General features: G+C 39.4%; 1 protein-coding gene across 2 annotated transcripts in view; it reads left to right on the forward strand.

The window, feature by feature from the left end:
- The first annotated feature begins 648 nt into the window (after positions 1 to 648).
- amot (angiomotin) overlaps positions 649 to 19,225 on the forward strand; it is a 78,464-nt gene continuing 59,887 nt past the window's right edge. Inside the window, exons 1-3 of one of the 2 annotated variants that reach the window (XM_051877595.1) lie at positions 649 to 695; positions 1,004 to 1,121; positions 1,489 to 1,539. In XM_051877595.1, the coding sequence (XP_051733555.1) occupies positions 1,034 to 1,121; positions 1,489 to 1,539 (139 nt within the window). In that variant the 5' untranslated portion in view covers positions 649 to 695; positions 1,004 to 1,033. The remainder of the gene's footprint in view (positions 696 to 1,003; positions 1,122 to 1,488; positions 1,540 to 19,225) is intronic. The other variant, XM_051877596.1, reaches the window with a different exon arrangement.

Here is a 19,225-nt window from a genome sequence, read left to right on the forward strand (position 1 = left end):
GAATTATTTCAAAGCACCATGAGAGCACTACTATGCAGAATGTAAAGTGCTGTGGTTGGTCAGGGAAGACTATTGAGCATTTTGACAGGATGAAAATCACCTGAATGTGGGACCACCTCAAAACAGCTTCTAAAGACCTGGATGAGACCTCCAACCTCCAATTTCATCCAACTGTAAGCCAACGGTTACAAGAGGCTGGATTGAGAGGTTGTTTACCAGTAAAGAAACCATTTATTTATAAACCATTTAAAGAAAAAAGAAATACTGCATTTACCAAAGAACATAAGGACTGCAGTATGGAAGAGTGGAGCTGTGTTCTGCAGTGAAAATTGAACAAACTAGCATTGGATGGCGATAGGTGTGTTTGTAGGAGACGACTGAGTGTTTTAATTTTAATTAAAGTTCACCTTTCTTGCCAAATAATTTTGTCATTTTAATACCTTAACCAAGTTTAGTGTATTCTTCTTCCCAATATAGCATACTCCTCATATTTTGATTGTTTAATAACACCTTAAGTGTCATTAAAAGCAAATATTCATTTTTGGCCACTCCTGAATAAGTTCGAAAGCCTTTGATCTGGACTACATTTCCCATGATGCACGGTGTTGTTTTAGCTCCGCCCTCACCTGCCGGTGTGTATGCGTCATTCAACAACAGCTGTGAGCTAAAAGTGCGGGGTTCTTTTTGAGCTTGGGGTAAGATTATGTTTTGAGATTATGTCACATGCGAAGAATGAGTCAGTAAAGATTTATGAGAGTGTCTCCATTTCTTTAACCAATAACTGTATCACAACACAGGAGTGGAAGGTGGAGATCAGATTAATAGGCGAGCTTACTGTACCTGTGTAGTGATCCAGTGAAAGGGCTTTCATAGGATTTTATTCACACTTTAGTCCAACCAATAACTTCAATGTACAGTATGAAGTCGAGATCGTTATATTAGGGAATTGTCTGGTGTTTGTATGTTAAATTCAGTGCTTGTGTGATGTGGATTTTTGAGAAAGGATGCAGAAGACGAGAGTGTAAATACAAGAATGATTTCAATCGAGGACTGGAGCCCAGACCATGTGTCCACATGGATGAAGCATATTGGATTTCCTCAGTATGCACAGAGTTTTGTGGGTGAGGTGATTCATTTTCATCGAATATATAAAAAGTTACAACATCACAAAGACGTTAAAATTAAAAGGCAGTAGATTTTTTTTTGTGTAGTAGTTTAAGTAATCATTTTTCTTAGTCAAACGTGGCGCCATCACAAGAGGGCGCTCAGTTACACTGTTCAAGCCTCATGTTCTGCTGAGATTGACTTCATGTTTGGGGTTCAAGTTATAGTATTGTGATGTCATTATATATTTATACCCCAAACACAAGTAATATAAGTTTGAAGCGTCTCATCAGTATGACATTGTGTTCATAGTTAATCTATACTTACAAGAATAATATATTAGGCTATGTATATAAACAGTTTTACATATTTATGCCTTCACAGAAAATGGATTTTCTGGATTAGATCTCTTGGAAGTCACTGATTCAGTTTTAGGTAAGAATACATGCTTTTCTTGTCTTACTTTTCTTTTTTAAACAAACTAAAAGTCTTTTTCAGGCCCGATTTTAATAATTTTTTTATTATCCATCTCTACACAGAGTATGTTTAATGTCACTGTATAGGTGTGGATTAGTTTGCATGAATAATTGTTGCAAGCACAGGCCTCATAGTATTTTTGTCACATGTAGTAGTCTGTTTCTCATTGAGGTAGATAATACATTTATTTTACAGGTCTGGGCCTGTCAGTAAAAATCATTTGTTTACAAAACCCCATTGAACATTTACCATCACTTCAAACAAATGTAGAGCTATTCATCTTAGAATACAAGAAAAGATAGAGACATTATAGGGTGTGGTATTGTTTATTTAGTAGAAAGGCATCTTTCAAGCCATTATCATTAAGCTTTTGCAAATGCAAATTTATTGCTGTGGTATTTTTTTTATATATTTTACAGCTCCTACTTGTTTATGTCATTAAATAATGTAAGATTAATATAACCTATTTGAGGTATTGAAATCCATTTGTTACTGTAAAATGTACTGATAATAACAATGGTGGTACAATGGAAAGCCACATGATGACTCGATACTTTCAACAAAATTTGCCTCTCTAGCAGCTTTAACAGTAAAATTACATAGAAAGCGCTAACTCTTTTAAAATATAATAATTGGCAACTCAGACTACATACATGGAAAAAAATACATAATGTTATTTTTGGGTCACATATGCATATTCAGGATAGGCCTATAACTTGTAAAGTTGTCAACCCCTGTTCCACTTTTTCTGGTATGCTTGTTTACTATAAGAATGTCAATATGAAGTCAAGCATACTGTAGTTATTTTAACGTTAGTGCTTAAAGGAATAGTTCACCCAAAATAGAAAATTGTCCCATAATTTACTCACCCTCAAGCCATCCTAGGTGTATATGACTTTCTTCTTTCAGCCGAACACAATCAGTTAGGCTATTTTAAAGTGCCCCTCTTATGCCTTTTTAAATGTTCCTAATATTGTTTTGGGAGTCTCCTACAACAGATTTACATGCATGCAAGGTCAAAAAACACTTTCGTTTTCTCATAATATACATTTAATTTCACCGCAGTTTCACCGAATCGTTAGATGCAGTTCAAAGAATCAGTCTCTCTAAACTAGGGATGGGCAGATCGATATGAAGTATCGATATATCGATACTGACGTTGAGTATTGAAAGTATCGATACTCAAATTAAAATATCGATACTAAGGTGTGTTTTTTTACCAGTTATTTTGTTTATTTAACAATAAATTTAATGCGTAAAATATGCATTGAATTGTACAAATAACCTATGTTAGCGAATAATTTATAGTAGAAGTGTTTTCCTGCTCATCTAAACACGCAAATGCTGCAAGTCACAACCAATCACAGAGAGCGTTCGCTCACTGCTGACACTACATTCAAACAGGTCTGCATTTAGTATCGTAAGAAACTATTGATGCTTTTGGGAAACGCAGCCCAGAACAATGCTTAACAGAAGACAGAAAAATATAATATTATTATTATTAGTTATTTCACAATAAACAAAATTAAATAATAGCCTACATAGTTTGTGCAATTACATTTATTTAAATTGAATGTTAAAGTTCACATTCATGTTCTGTCGGAATACAAATGTTTCATTTTATGGGTGCAACAGCCTGTCACTGGCAGTCCCTTATGAAAATGAACCATTACTACAGTGACCATAGTTCAGCTAGGCATATAGTAGGCTTATTTGTAGATTTTCCATGGTTTACCAAGTAAACCTTTTAACCATGTGTAAACAAAAATATAATCTAATAAACTGCAATTAAGGCATATTGAATGTTAAAATGCCTTTCAAATATAATGTTAAGTGGGTATCATAACCCATTTTACTCTTAGTAATTCAATAATTGAATAAATGTTAAAATCTTAAAGTTCATATTAGAGGTATCGTATCGGTATCGATATCGATATCAGCGATATTGGCCTTGAAAGTATCGGTATCGTATCGAAAACAAAATAAGTGGTATCGCCCATCCCTACTCTAAACCCCTCCTTTCTGTGAGCTTACACTGCTCTGATTGGTCAGATGGCCCAATCCTTTGTGATTGGTCTACTGCATGACAGCTATCAATAGGCCTATTTCACATTACCGGGTTTTTGGCTTCCGGAATGATCCACACTGGGTAAAAGTTTTTCCAGTTACAATGATAGATAGCCTCGATCAGAACCAGCTCGGGAATCAAAGTCTTTTTACGAATTAAATGTCATGAAAATGTTTGAACGTTCTTGGTGAATTATTGGTGAGACTACAGAGCTCTCATTAAGAGCTAAATTTAATAAATAATTCGAAGTGATGGCGGTTAAACTGGTTAAATTCTTCGTGACTGTTTGGCGCGGCTGTGCATTATCGCACTCCATGTGCTGTAAAGACTGTGCCTGCGTCTTAACGTGCATACTATCCATCCTAAATAGTAGTCTATGTGACATTAGAAATATTTAGTACTATTTAGGGTGGATAGTATGCATCATTGGGATGTATAGAGTGTTTTTAGCGACGTGCTGGGGAAATGATCAGTTGGCAGCTCCCTTATCACGCAAGCCTGATCTTCTGATTCATGAAACAGGACCGCTCGCACCCTGGATATTTCTGGATATAAACAATTAAGTAATCTCTCACTCATATTTTCCTGTCGTCATCATCTTAAAGTGTGTATTATGCACAGTATTATTGTGCTGTTCCAACATTAATGCAAAGACTACAGTGTGGTGTTGGAAATTATGTCTTAGTTTAATCATTTTAATCGATAAGGATTAGTTATAACATATGCTTGAATGTGGGATGTAATGTCATATGAGATTAATACATGCTATATATTTTTAAAACGTATTAAACTCACGACAATATTATGTAGGCTATCTCACGACTTTATATCCCCCATTGAAGTATATATTGGGAGTTATTTTTTTAAATGAATAAATTATATAAATAATGTTTGTCGTACGTGATACGATCGGGGTAATTTCTGAATGAGTAGCTGCGTAGCCTATATTGTATGACAGCTGGTGAAATAAAACCACCCGCCGGTAAATTCGAGCAACGGTTTGAGTGGCCGTATAAGCTACAAACAAGTAGAAAATAATTTCTTTGTAGATTATACAATAGCAACTTGGAAAACAGAAAAGGTGAGAAGCGATATTTGAGAAAAGAGCATATCAATCTAATAGCCGTAGACGCATAGCGGAACTAACTTTACCCCGCGTCACGTGATTTCCGATTCTTGTGATAAAGGCCTATTCGCAAGACATTGTGGCTGTTTCTCACTTCCAAGAACGCAGAGAACGCACTTGCGTTCTCGCGGAGTCCGGTCTTGCCAGGCGACCTTGAAAGAACGAACTCGGAAGGACTCAAGGACACAACGCATCATTTGAGAATTGAGATGTGCTGCGATCTTGTTGCTCAACTGACCGTCCCAGCATCTTATAAGTGGCTATAATGCACAATAAATACAACATTGCATCACAAACAAATGTCATAACCTATTAAAAGATTTCTTTCATATTATAATAGACATTGTTTTCATTTAAGTTTATAAACTTATAAACTATCTTTTTATTTCACCGCGTGTATTTATGAAAATGAGTAGCCTTTGAGTTACATGCTTTGTCAATGTTAAGATTCTTTTTTATGTTCCAATAAAAATACTGCAGGCTTTCTTCAGGTTATCACTTTATTAAAATTAAGCAAAACAAACGGACAAATGTTTACTTTCACAAGCCGTCACGTATATGCGAGTTTGTAGCGGGAATCTCATAAGTGAGAACCATAGGTGAGAACAAGAACTTTAAAGCTTGCAGGCTTCCGTATGTCGACCGCCCGCAGCGTCTTCTGGGAATTTTAACGGTTCGATTCTCCAAAGCGTATACCATAGACATTACCATAGACATTATTATAATGTCTATGCGCTCAACAGCAAGAGAATACCCATAATGCACTGTGGGAGTCGCGCGCTGAATGAATTCCCGCGTCTTGCCAGGAGATGGCGCCCGCAGCTGAATCAATCATCCATTCATTTTCCAAACCGCGCTGGTCCAGCATTATCATACAGGTATAAATTCCTTTTTAATTAACCATTAAATAGTTTAAAAGGTTTGAACATGCTAGTTCAACATAAATATTCATTACTACTGGAGCTGCCAGTTTGCTACATTTCAAAAGATTATTAAACAGCAGCACAAACTATGCGAAATCGGCAGCCCTTCCGGTGCACTCAGTTTCTGAATTCACTCACTCGTTTCATTCACTCCTTCAAGTGGACTATATTAGTGGAGTAATGTAGGGAATAGTGAATGAGGGTATAGGGGGCGATTTCGAACACAGCACACAAGTTTCCTACGCTCCATGAGGCCTTGCATCAAAAGTGGGAGTGTCTTCCGGTTCGAAGTAAACAAGCGGCACGTGACACTCATTCATTCAACTGTTGACAGTCATTCAAGATTTAGCAATCCAAACTTGCCAACGTTTGGCTTTTACTTAAAGGGTAAGTTCACCCAAAAATGAAAATAATGTCATTTATTACTCACCCTCATGCCGTTCCACACCCGTACGACCTTCGTTCATCTTTGAAACACAAATTAAGATATTTTTGTTGAAATTCGATGGCTCAGTGAGGCCTCCATAGCCAGCAATGACATTTCCTCTCGCAAGATCCATTAATGTACTAAAAACATATTTAAATCAGTTCATTTGAGTACAGTGGTTCAATATTAATATTATAAAGCGACGAGAATATTTTTGGTGTGCCAAAAAAAAAAAAAAAAAAACGACTTATATAGTGATGGCCGATTTAAAAACACTGCTTCAGGAAGCTTCGGAGCGTTATGAATCAGCGTATCGAATCATGATTCGGATCGCGTGTCAAACCGCCAAACTGCTGAAATCACGTAACTTTGGCTTTCCGAACCGCTGATTCGACACACTGATTCATAATGCTCCGAAGCTTCCTGACGCAGTGTTTTGAAATTGGCCATCACTATATAAGTCGTTTTTTTTTTTTTTTTTTTTTGGCACACCAAAAATATTCTCGTCACTTTATAATATTAATATTGAACCACTGTACTCACATGAACTGATTTAAATATGTTTTTAGTACATTAATGGATCTTGGGAGAGGAAATGTCATTGCTGGCTATGGAGGTCTCACTGAGTCATCGGATTCCAACAAAAATATCTTAATTTGTGTTCCGAAGATTAACGAAGGTCTTACGGGTGTGGAACGGCATGAGGGTGAATAATAAATTACATTATTATCATTTTTGGGTGAACTAACCCTTTAAAGATTTAAGCTTCCAGCATCAATATTTGAACAATGCTTTACAATAAAAAATGTTACAGTAACAGTAATTTATTATTTAGGTCAGGAGTGCACATCAATCATGCCACATACCTATTTAGTTGCACCTGCTTCCATTTATTTACGATCACAAGAATGCACAAAACAACTCCATTAAGGCTTTTAAGTCCAAGGCTGATGCAAAAACATGAGGCAATGAGATCCAGGCAGTCCAGCAATGATTATGTCAGAGATCAAGTTTGAATAAGGAATAACAAATTTATTAATCAGAAATTATAGAGACAAACAAATTAATTAAGTAATTAATAGTTAATAATAAAATCCAGAGTATTGTATCTAACAGATGAAGATCAGAATATAAAGAAAGAAGGAACAAAATTAAGACATTTGCAGAATGAAATGAGAGGTAGAAGAGAAGAAGCAGAAATTAAGAGTATAAAATAATGTTCTAATACCTTGTATAGATCTGGGTTATAATATCGTGAGAACAGCGCCCCGCGATTTGGATCACGGGAGAGGACAGAGTGTGTGTGTGTGTGTGTTGAATGGTAGCAGACGGAAAGAGAGATGCACGCTTCTGTAATCAGCTGTGGCAATTTATGATGTTCGCCTCTGAATGTTCAGTAAAAACAAGTGTTGTGATCGCCTGAGCTCTTTGTCAGTGTCCTCTATACAGCGGTGATAACCTGATCAACAGAACAAATCCAAGAACCCACGAAGCAGCGCTGGGTAAGAACTGTGAAGTTATAGTATAACCCACGCGTGGTTACACTGGTGGCAGCGCTGGTTGGCTTGTTTTCTGGACGTTTGTTTTTTTTTTTTTATTGAATGACGTAAATATCGGTGCTTTAACCTGCAGAGCCATTTATATTGTTTTTCGTGCTCTTTTTGCAAGTTCGGATTACGTGCATTTTTTTTCTCTCTCTCACACAAAATGGCAGATGATGAGAGAATGACGCAGTTGCAGTGCAGAGAGACGGACATGTTGCAGATGAAGCAAGCCCACATCTGCCATTTAAAATTGACCTCCCTTTTTCTGGAGATGGTAAAGAGCCATTTAGTGCATGGATACAGAGATTTGAAGTGGCACTTGATGTCTCAGCTGTACCACTGGATAAGGCCAAACTTCTCCCTATGAAGCTTACCGGTCCAGCGTTTGCATACTGGCAGTCTCTCTCCCCTGCGGTGAAAGCAAACTACGATTTGACCAAAGCCAGTTTAAGCACTGTTTTTGGATGTACAACTTTTTTGGCCACATTTCAGACATTTTTGAATGCCCATCCTCGTAAGCCACAAGAACCTCTTGAAGTCTATGCTGCTGAACTTACAAATCTAGTGACTGAAGCATTTCCTCAATATGATGCAGCAGCACGTAATTGTGAAATTTTTTGCAGATTTGTGACCGGCTTAGATCCATCATTCAACTGAAAATTCATGAGCATGGGGCTGTGACTTTGGACAATGCTTTGAAAGTGGCCAGTCAATGTGAACGTGCTCAGTTAGCCATTAGTGTTGTTAGCCCTTCAGCTGTTATGCCTGTGATTGTGAATCCCCAGCCATCGACTAACATAGTGAACACCAACTCAAATCAATGAACTAGCATCAGCCATCGCTGAACTCCGAACTGACCTACACACTTTACGTCAGTCTCACCTGCGACGAACTGATGAACGCATGGACCAGCTCTCGCAGCGAATTTCCAGCCTTCAGGACGAGGTGACGTCTTCCACGCACTCTCCACATCAGACCTGCACAGCCGTGGACTACGACATCACAGCACGCCATCGCCAGCCTGATTGGGACGATCATCATTACCACCAGGACTGCTGCTGATCTTCTCAACGTACACAGAGAGGTCGACGACAACACCCTCATGATGACTGCTGTTCTCCACGACGCTACCATGGCCATTCAGAAAACAATCGAGCACCCCCAAATGATGACTTCTACTGCCAAAGACGTTGCAGCTACTCTCCTTCCTCCTGCAGTCGTGAGTCACACACCTCACACACCACACAATCTGACCAATACACCCCCCACAGACATCATTATGGAAACTCAAACTCTGGCGGCTCACCTTAACGGGAGCGCGGGCCTGATTTTGAATATGAACATAGAACCCGATATGCTCGTTCATCTTCACCAAGCCCACAGTACAGAAGTTCCAGTTACCACAGACACAGCTGTCCATCGCCATCCAAGTGCCATTTGGCACACTCTTCTGTCCTTTTTCTGGGTCACCGTGTTTCTAGTGCCGGTGTTGAGCCAGACCCATCTAATATAGACAAACTCAAGACATGGCCAATTCCAACGTCAGCCACGCAAGTCAGGGCTTTTCAGGGTCTGTGTTCGTATTATCGTTGATTCATTAGACACTTTGCACGCACAGCTGAACACCTGTACCATCTCACACACAAAGGAGTATCATTCTCATGGTCAGCAGAAGCAAATGAAGCTTTCAGTGTACTGAAGCAGGCACTGACGTCACCACCAATCATGGCATTTCCATATCTTTCAATCCCCTTCCTCCTTTCAAGCCCCTTCCTGCATCCCTTCAATCAGTGGGGTCTGTTCTTTCGCAGCAAGTGGAAGGAAAAGAGCATGTTATTACGTATGCCAGCCATGTGCTGTCTGTTTCAGAAAGAAAATGGTCCACATTTGATTGGGAATTGTATGCCATTGTGTGGTCAGTTCGTCATTTCCGACACTATCTTCATTGTCACCCGTTCACTATCATTACTGATCACAAGCCTTTGGTCGGTCTCAAGAAACTTCCTTTAGATCATGACCCTACAGGTAGACGGGCGCGTTGGGCTACAGAATTGGACCTTTACGACTGGCATGTCATTCACCGTGATGGAGCTAAACACCCTAATGCAGATGCCATGTCTCGCCGGCCAGAGACTGATCCTATGGAACCTGACCGTTGTTTTCGGAGTGACATGTCTACTGTCTCGGTAGCGACTCAGACCACATCAGTAGCCTTGCAAGAAAGACCAGTGTCAGCACACTCCCAAACACTGCCCACGAGCAAAAATGTCCCTTTCCCCATGCTTGTTCCAAACCACACAACATCAAATCTTGTTCAAATCCAAAGTGATTGGAATGTGATGGAACAACAGAGGTCAGATCCAGATTTAGCTGTTGTTTTCTCCTGGATAGAAACGGGGTGTAAACCACCCTTATGGAGGCTACATGATGCTTCACCATACCTCAGAAAACTGTGGGCACAGTTTAGTCGCCTCATTGTTCATAATGGAGTGTTATGCAGACACTTACGCAACTCTTTTGGTGACAATGTCTTGCAAGTGGTCATTCCTACATCATTGATTCCTGAGGTGCTCAGCCATGTCCATGGACACCCGTCAGTGGGTCACTATGGTCCGGCCAAGACGTCGGACAGAGCCATGCGGTCCTTTTACTGGCCTTACATGTCTGCAGACATTGCCAAACATTGCTGTCAATGTGCTGCTTGTCAGTCACGGCGTTCTCCTGTACCCCAACCACAGGCACCACTCATTCCTATCTCTCCTGACCGTCCATTCCAAATAGTGACCGCAGTTGCCTATTTCTACCAAGGGTAACCGTTATGTACTAGTAATGATGGACTTGTACACTGTTTGTCAATCTCTACCCATTGAGAGATCAAACAGCTGTCTCTGTAGCAGGCTGCATCTTTGACCACTACATTCCACAACATGGTGTCCCTGAGGCCCTACACTCTGACCAGGGCAGACAGTTTGAATCTGACCTTATAAAGCACCTTTGTAACTTGCTGTCAATCAAGAAGCTTCGCACGTCACCTTATCATGCTCAGTGCGACGGGGCTGTTGAGCGCTTTAATTGCACTCTAAAAGATGAACTTTCCAAACATCTTTTTGAATCAGGCACGGAGTGGGACGAGCACCTCCCGCAGGTTGCATTGGCATATAACACCACTAAGCACACAAGCACAGTATTGACACCTTTCTTTTTGGCTCATGGCCGGGAGGCCCGCGTTCCCCTTGACACACTGCTCCAGGATAATAATGCTTTCAGTTCAGCGACAGTGGGCACGCCAGCAGCATATGCTAACAAGCTGCGCAAGAGATTGACCTCTGCTTACCGTTCTGCAACTGCTTACCGAAACAGGGCACAAGAACAACAACGCCTGAACTATGATCGCCATTTGAAATACACTCCCTATAACCGTGGTGACTTGGCGTTAGTGGATGATCCTGCCCACCGCCACAACAAGCTGTGTCCACGTTGGGTGGGCCCATATGAGGTTTTGCAATCTGGTAGCTTCACCCCTCTGGTAGCTCCACCCCTGCTAATTTTGAAGTTAGAGATGTATCCAGACCTCATGCAAGATCAAAAATCATTCATTACAATCGCATGAAACCTTACATCACTGACCCAAACAACACACACGCCCTTTCTCCTCCTTCCTCCCCGAACACTAAACCAAACACTCTGAATACTTTATCAGGACTCCTCCCACCTCACTTTACACCGGTGCCACTGGGACTCCCCACACCTCAGGTTCCGTTGGAACCACCGCCATTGCCCCAGTTGCAACCTCACCTTCAATTGCAACAACCTGGCACCCCACAACCTTCCAGCTCTACGGACAGTGCACAGGACAGCTGTGTTACCCCGGACTCTGAACTGTTTCCTTCAACAAAGTGCACACCTATAGCTGGACTGCCAGCAGGTGCTTCTGATTCACCTGACACTCTAGTGTCCACTCGGGATGTGTTCCCCAGGACACGTCGGTTGCCTTACCATTTAAAGGACTTTGCACTTTACTGAATTGCTAAATGTTCTCTGTACACATGTTTCTTATTTCGCGGGAGAGGACAAACAGAGTGTGTGTGTGTGTTGAATGGTAGCGGACGGAGGGAGAGATGCACGCTCTGTAATCAGCTGTGGCAATTTATGATGTTCGTCTCTGAATGTTCAATAAAAACAAGTGTTGTGATCACCCAAGCTCTTTGTCAGTGTCCTCTATACAGCGGTGATAACCTGATCAACAGAACAAAGCCAAGAACCCACGAAGCAGCGCTGGGTAAGAACTGTGAAGTTATAGTATAACCCATGCGCACGTTACAATACTCTTAAAGATAAAAGAAGAATAACCATAAAAGAGTACATTAAAGAGTAAACTGGAAAATATGATGAGGATTAATATATGGAGTAGGAGTACATGAATATATGAAATCAAAAGTAAAATTGATAAACCATAAGCCATAAATGATTAACCTGAAATATGAATAAAATGCATGAATATGAATATTGACCATTTTGGATGGCTTACACATTTAGAAATATATTGATAACATACCCTATGTTTACGTCACTTTTCTGAGCATTTCTATTAATTCTCCTCTAAATTATGCGATGATTGCAATCCGCACTTTTGTGGAAGGTCAGTAAAGTAAAGGACAATTAAGGGCACGAAAACTGTTTGTTGTATTGTGATATTATTAACTAATAAATGTACTAGACTGAAATGTTGTCCCTGAGTGCCGTAACGACATCTCTCATAAAGGTTTGCAACTTTACAAAGTAAACAATGATCTGACAAACGCTTAGCCTCTTCACTAATTAGCACACAAAATACCATTGGTATGCTACTTCCACCGCCTCACCGGAAGTTCACGAAGTACCCACGTTCGTTTTTACAGTAGCGCCCCGCGGAAACAGGTGGATAGACCTTATGCGCCAGAGAAACAAGCGCGCCGCCATCTTTATAATATCTTTGATCGTTTTTGCGATAGCTCTGTATATTTCTATGGCATCACTGTCAAAGAATATTTAGCTGGTGAAGTGGATTTACTTGTTGTAGAGTTAATGAAAGTTATCATGAGCATTGTAATGTTTAAAGCAGATGTCTTAACAAATGTCAGTAGAAGAGGAAGATTTTAAAACGAGCAGTTCATTCATAAATACTTAAGATTGCTGTGGAAATACAACCCGGAAGACAAAAGACAACGAACGCAGCGCTGAAAAGGGGCGGGGCTACATAAGGTCTATATAGGGTATGCACGTGACGTCACCGTCGACCGTTATGACTGCGGTTACGCCCACTGAGTGGCAAAAGACTGCATTGGTTTTCAGCGCGAATGCCGCGAAAAACACAAAACACATCCAAAACAGGAAAGAGCTTTGCTTTAGCTTTGATACAAAATCTGAGGTATATTTTTACAGACTGCTGAAAGCTACAGAACAAAGAAGCAAATAGGTCGCTGCAATTCACAGAAACAGCTGGATTCTAGCCAAAGAAACATAGGTACGCATAGGCTAGGAGTTTTGAACGTGAGCACTGATGTCACTGCCATTACACGATAGGCTGAGAGCTGCCGCACGTGATTAAGTTAGCCGTTACACTTTCTCCAATGGTAGGAGATACAGACCCTCTCATCAAAGAGTACAGAACCCAAGAGGTGACACTTTGATACTTTTTAGGTAACAGCCACTAGATGGCGCGCAAATACTAACTGGACCATAGAATCCTTCATACCTTACGCACCCAAAATTGGCTAATTTTACTGCCAAATCAGAAGCGCAATAGAAGAGTTTTTTAAATTAAGTCACCAGTAAATTGTATGGCTCCTACAGTAAATGTTGTGTTGTATTGTATTATATATGTTTTATTTTACCAGTTGTGGAATCCAACCATTCAACCATCTGAGGTAACATAGTTAGCCTACTTTATTGAGTATTTCCATTTTATGCAACTTTACACATTTATTAATAGTAATTTAATTATTAATAAATGTAAGATCATCATGTTTGCAGCGAACAATATATTTCAGGAGTAATAGTAATAATAGTATCTAGGTCTGAATTGAAATATAGGCCTATATATTGTACATTTTAATGGATCATGCTACAAACATAATGATCTTATAATACATGATGCATTGCTGTGTCCGTTATCCCATAATTCCCACTTTTGGACACTTTTGCTTTAACGGACATTAGACAACACTGCAAAAACAAGCTGTTATATTCATATATTTATTGTACAATATTCCCAATTTTTCTGATGCAAGTCCTTAATTTAATTTCACATGTTGGTATTAATTCTGTGTTTATAATGCTAATACTTGAACTTCAAAGAATTTTAACCCAAACTGACTGGGTTTCTAGAGAGCAAAGGTTTTGTGAAAAAAGTGGAAGACTTAAACACAAAGTGTGTAAAATAAACCGTTAAAAGGATTTGATGATCACTAGTGATAGTATTTTATTCTGTGTTGTCATCATTCAGGTTGGATTTCAGCTTTAATGTACGTTTTTTTTTAACAAAGCAGCTGATATTGCCATAGAAACCAGTGGACTGCCGACTCGCTTTCACCCCCAAATGGCGGAAACGCAGGGCCGCTGCTGGGCGCCGGTGTTGCAATGAAACGTTCTATTGAGTGTCGCTTCTTGTTAGTGTATATTCTTTGCTCTCATCTCCCTATAATATACAATCTCCAGTATAGAACCCAAGAGGCGAAACGCTGATGCTTTTTGGGTAACAGCCACCGGGAGGCGCTTGGGTAGCGCGGCAGCCATTTTGGGGTGAAAATGCCAACTGGACAATAGAATCTATCACATCTTGCGCACCCAAAATCGGCGAATCTCACAGCCAAATCAGAAAGGCAATAGAAAATTTCTCAAACTCAGTAAATTTTATGACGCCTACAGTAAATGTTGTATTGTCTTAACCTATATATGTTTTATGTGATCAGTTGTGGAATCCAACCATTACACATCTGAGGTAACGTAGTTAGCCTACTCTATTGAGTATTTCTATTTTATGCAACTTTACATACTTACTATTAATAGTAAATTAATAATTAATAAAGTTAAGAGCATCATGTTTATAGCGTGATCCAGGGAATTAAAACGTATAGCTATAGGCAGACCTAGTGGAGTAATATAGTAATAGTAAATTACTCCACTAGGTCTGAAATACGTTTTAATCCCCTGGATCACGCTACAAACATGATGCTCTTAACTTTATTAATTATTAATTTACTATTAATAGTAAGTATGTAAAGTTGCATAAAATAGAAATACTCAATAGAGTAGGCTAACTACGTTACCTCAGATGTGTAAAATGTTTACATAGTCTTGCTTTAACGGACATTAATATAAGACAACACTGAAAAAACAGTTTTTGCCAAGCTGTTATATTCTGCTATATTGTCCAACATTCCCAATTTTCCTGATGCATGTCCTTCATTTAATTTCATATGTTGGCATTAATTCAGTGTTTATAATGCTAATACTTGAACTTCAAAGAATTTTATCCCAAACTGACTGGGTTTCTAGAGAGCAAAGGAAAAAAGTGGAAGATTTAAACACAAAGTCTGTAAAATAAACTGTTAAAAGGATTTGATTATCATTAGCGATAGTATTTTATTCTGTGTTGTCATCATTCAGGTTGGATTTTAGCTTTAATGTAGGCGTTTTTTTTTTTTTTAACAAAGCAGCTGATATTGCCATAGAAACTAGTGGACTGCCGAGTCACTTTCACCCCAAAATGGCGGAAACGCAGGGCTGCTGCTGGGCGCCGGTGTTGCAATGGAACGTTCTATTAGCTGTAGAGGGTATGCACGTGACGTCTGAGTGGCAGCACTGGTTTTCAGCGTGAATGCCACGGAAAACACACAAAACACATCCACATACCGTATATATTATATTGTTATGTATTGTGTTGACAACTGTAGGAAACTTTTTCCTCATCAAAGCAGAGACCAGGAGACGTTGGGATATCTTTCAAGCAGAAGTTACTCTTGATTGAGGAACGCGCTGTGCGTCGCTGTAGTCATCCAAGTCCAACTAAGGCAGTGTATACATGATGTTTTATAGGCATTCAGTGGGCAGTCCGTAAAGGTGTTGCCCTTACACACAGCCTTAGAAGTGACCACTAAAACAAAAGCATCTAAAGACAATACAGGCAATTACCCCTGACTGTGTAGATAATAGTACCCCAAATGGTATAATCAGTAGCTGGTCACGAGAAATAAGACTATGTAAACATTCACACATAGTTTGACTTCCAGTAGGAAGATCAAAGCATTCAAATGCATAGGTGCTAACCCAATCAGTCTGACAGTATAGCCCATACCTTCACATTATCATAGAGACAAAGGCACAGCTGTGTCTTGAGCTTGTCATGCCAAATGGTCATGAAGTGCATAAAGACACCTGGGCTGCCTGACTTGATTTTCTTAGAAAGTCATCCTTTTTTACTTCAAAATGTTAAATACAATGTACTTCACCTTAGTATTTCATATGATGTTATGTCAGGACGTAGGATCAGCAGATCTTAAACAGATTCTTAAATTTGTAATCCCACACAACTCATCAATTAAATATCTACCGTCTTATATTCTGCATAATTGGGTGTTTTTAAATAAACACTGACAAAAACTGTACAAGTTTTAGGGCTGGACGATATGTATAACATTGATATAAGTGATTACTCGGATTTAAACCTACCTATATTGTAGTTATATAAAATATTCACAGGCAGATTTGCTTTATGTATTTCCCCGGCGTCAAAATCAGGCACATACACACACATATATATATATATATATATATATATATATATATAATATAATATATGTGTGTATGTGCCTGATTTTTTATATATATATATATATGTGTGTATATGTGTGTGTGTGTCAGGAAACACGATTCCTGGCTGCATGTCAATATCCATGGATTAGGTTTCTTTGACAAGTTGTAAGGAACACTTTTGAGCCCAACCTTTAGTGTAATCGTTTGTTTTACTCGCGTTTTCGCAGTTTCCCCTATTAAATCCAGTCATGCAGCAGGTTCTTTTACCACTCATTCCGGCTGAGGGAGCGTGTTCAGGCAGGAAAGTGACGTCAATGCATACCCTCTATAGAGGGTATGCACATGACGTCACCGTCGACCGTTATGACTGCGGTCACGCCCACTGAGTGGCACAAAGACTGAGTGGCAGAATAGAGTACCTCAGGGATGACTTGTTTTTGTAGGCAAAACCCGGAAGCGAGTTAGCATTTTAGGACTTCCAGTTCCATCGCCCTGAAGTCAATGAGTTTTTTGAATGGGTTTTTGCTAAATTGCCTGAAATAAGGTCTGTGGTTAACAAAGCCTCTAAATATTTTCACGTTTTGATCTATGACATAAAACACACCAGTTATAACCCGCTTGTCATTTTTTTTTTTAAACCTTTATTGTGTCTTAAAAACGGCGGTTGCTAACAAATTGCTAAAAGGGACTACTTCCTTTGGCGGGGACTTTAGACATCATGACAAACAGGACATTTGGACAGCATTTCTCATGAAAAAGTGGATAAGTATTCATACACAGCGCAGATCATAATCAGCGAGCATGTTTTTAGATAATGTTGTTTTCTAAATAAAGTTTGAGGAAGCTTGCTGGTGGTGACGTAGACCCTGCGATTTTCCAAAGTCTATGGGAAAAATGCATTGGCTTTCGATCGAGGGAACCCGTGCACCACTAACTTCCGGGTTGGCCTACAAAAACACGTCATCCCTGAGGTACTCTATTGGTTTTCAGCGTGAATCCCACGAAAAACACACAAAACACGATACCTGGCTGCATGTCAATATCCATGGATTACGTTTATTTGACAAGTTGTAAGGAACACTTTTGAGCCCAACCTTTAGTGTAATCGTTTGTTTTACTCGCGTTTTCGCAGTTTTGCATTCCGCGTTCCGGCGGGAAAGTGACGTCGATGCATACCCTCTATATGCAAAGCTACTGGAAGGCAAGCCTGCAACCTTTAGCCAAAAAAGCGCAACGGCTAATGCTAACGCTGCGCCCCCGGCGGTACGCAGGGAATGAGACCAGAGGCTGTTTTTTGAATGGATGTCAGTGGATGAGAGGCTTCACTATGCTGATTAAACAGCTTTTGTGGGGAAATAGCTAATTTAATTAATCTACAGCCTGTTTGCTAATCTTCAGCATGTTTTACACTAAACAATACTTTCGTTGGGAACTATGTAGATTTTAGCTTGATAAAAGTGTATTTTTTTTAAGAGAAGGCAGACTGTTGCGACTGATGTCACTGCCATTACATGATAGGCTGAGAGGTGCCGCACGTGATTAAGTTAGCTGTTACGTTTTCTCCAATGGTAAGAGATACAGACCCTCTTATCTCCCTATAATAATAAGATCTCTGCTATATGCACGGAGTGTTCTTTAGAACTTCCGCAATAATATAAGCCAGCTCGAAAACTTCCGGTGAATGTCATTTGCTGGTGTGTTGAGCATCAGTAGTGTAATACTTAGTTTATAATCAGATATAGTCACTTAAATAGTCAGGCATAGCATTAATTTAGTTATTCAAACGTAAGACATCATAAAAAAATAAATAAAGACGTACCTCAGTGTTCCTCCTCTGCTAAATTAAATTCGACCATCAGTTTTTACACTTTCGTGTGGGAAAAAAAAAAGCGTCTCAAATTAAATATTTATTGTGCAGTTTAGTTTGATTAATACTTCACATTGACAAAATGTATTTTTAAACTTAGTTATTTTATAATGTTTAATATTTAGTCAAAAACGAAGTGAAAAACGATTCGAGGAAATGGCTAATATATGCGCAAATAAATGCTACTTTGCCGCCACCTGCTGGTTATAGTCGTAATTATTGTCTTTTTTTTTATTTTTAAATAAGTTTTTTCTATCAAATGTTGAATTTCCTACATTTTTAAATGTTTGGGTTTACAATGGGGACAGTCTCAGAAGGATGAACAAGTAATGTTTCAGATAATCACATTAAAAATAACATTTGAAGTGCTGGAAAAAATTTTGTGTGTGTCAAGTCGTCACCTTTATTTATATAGCGCTTTTTACAATGCAGATTGTGTCAAAGAAGCTTTACAGTGATAACTGGTATATAATTTTGGCTGCACAGCAGCTCTTAAAGAAAATGCTGTCAATGTAGGCAGATGCAAAGCACTGTTGAATATCAAATGTCAAGTGTCCCCAACTAAGCAAGCCAAAGGCGACAGCGGCAAGGAACCCAAACTCCAACAGGTGACATCAGGTGGCAAACAGGTGGCAAATAGGTGTTAAAATGGAGAAAAAAACCTTGGGAGAAACCAGGCTTAGTCGGGGGGCCAGTTCTCCTCTGGCAAACAGTGCTTTGTTACGATTCAGGTAGCTATCATAAGTTCGATAGGATCGCAACATTCAAAGTATTTATTCCAGTTCAATTCAGTTGAGGATCGTATTCATCACGCCAGTATGGACGGTTTGTTGAGGAGCTATGCCACTGGCTGTCGTGTCGATGAGGCCTTCACAATGGATGATCTAGTTGATTCA

The sequence above is a fragment of the Ctenopharyngodon idella genome, chromosome 21 (assembly GCF_019924925.1).
Source record: "Ctenopharyngodon idella isolate HZGC_01 chromosome 21, HZGC01, whole genome shotgun sequence".
Taxonomy (NCBI): Eukaryota; Metazoa; Chordata; class Actinopteri; order Cypriniformes; family Xenocyprididae; genus Ctenopharyngodon; species Ctenopharyngodon idella.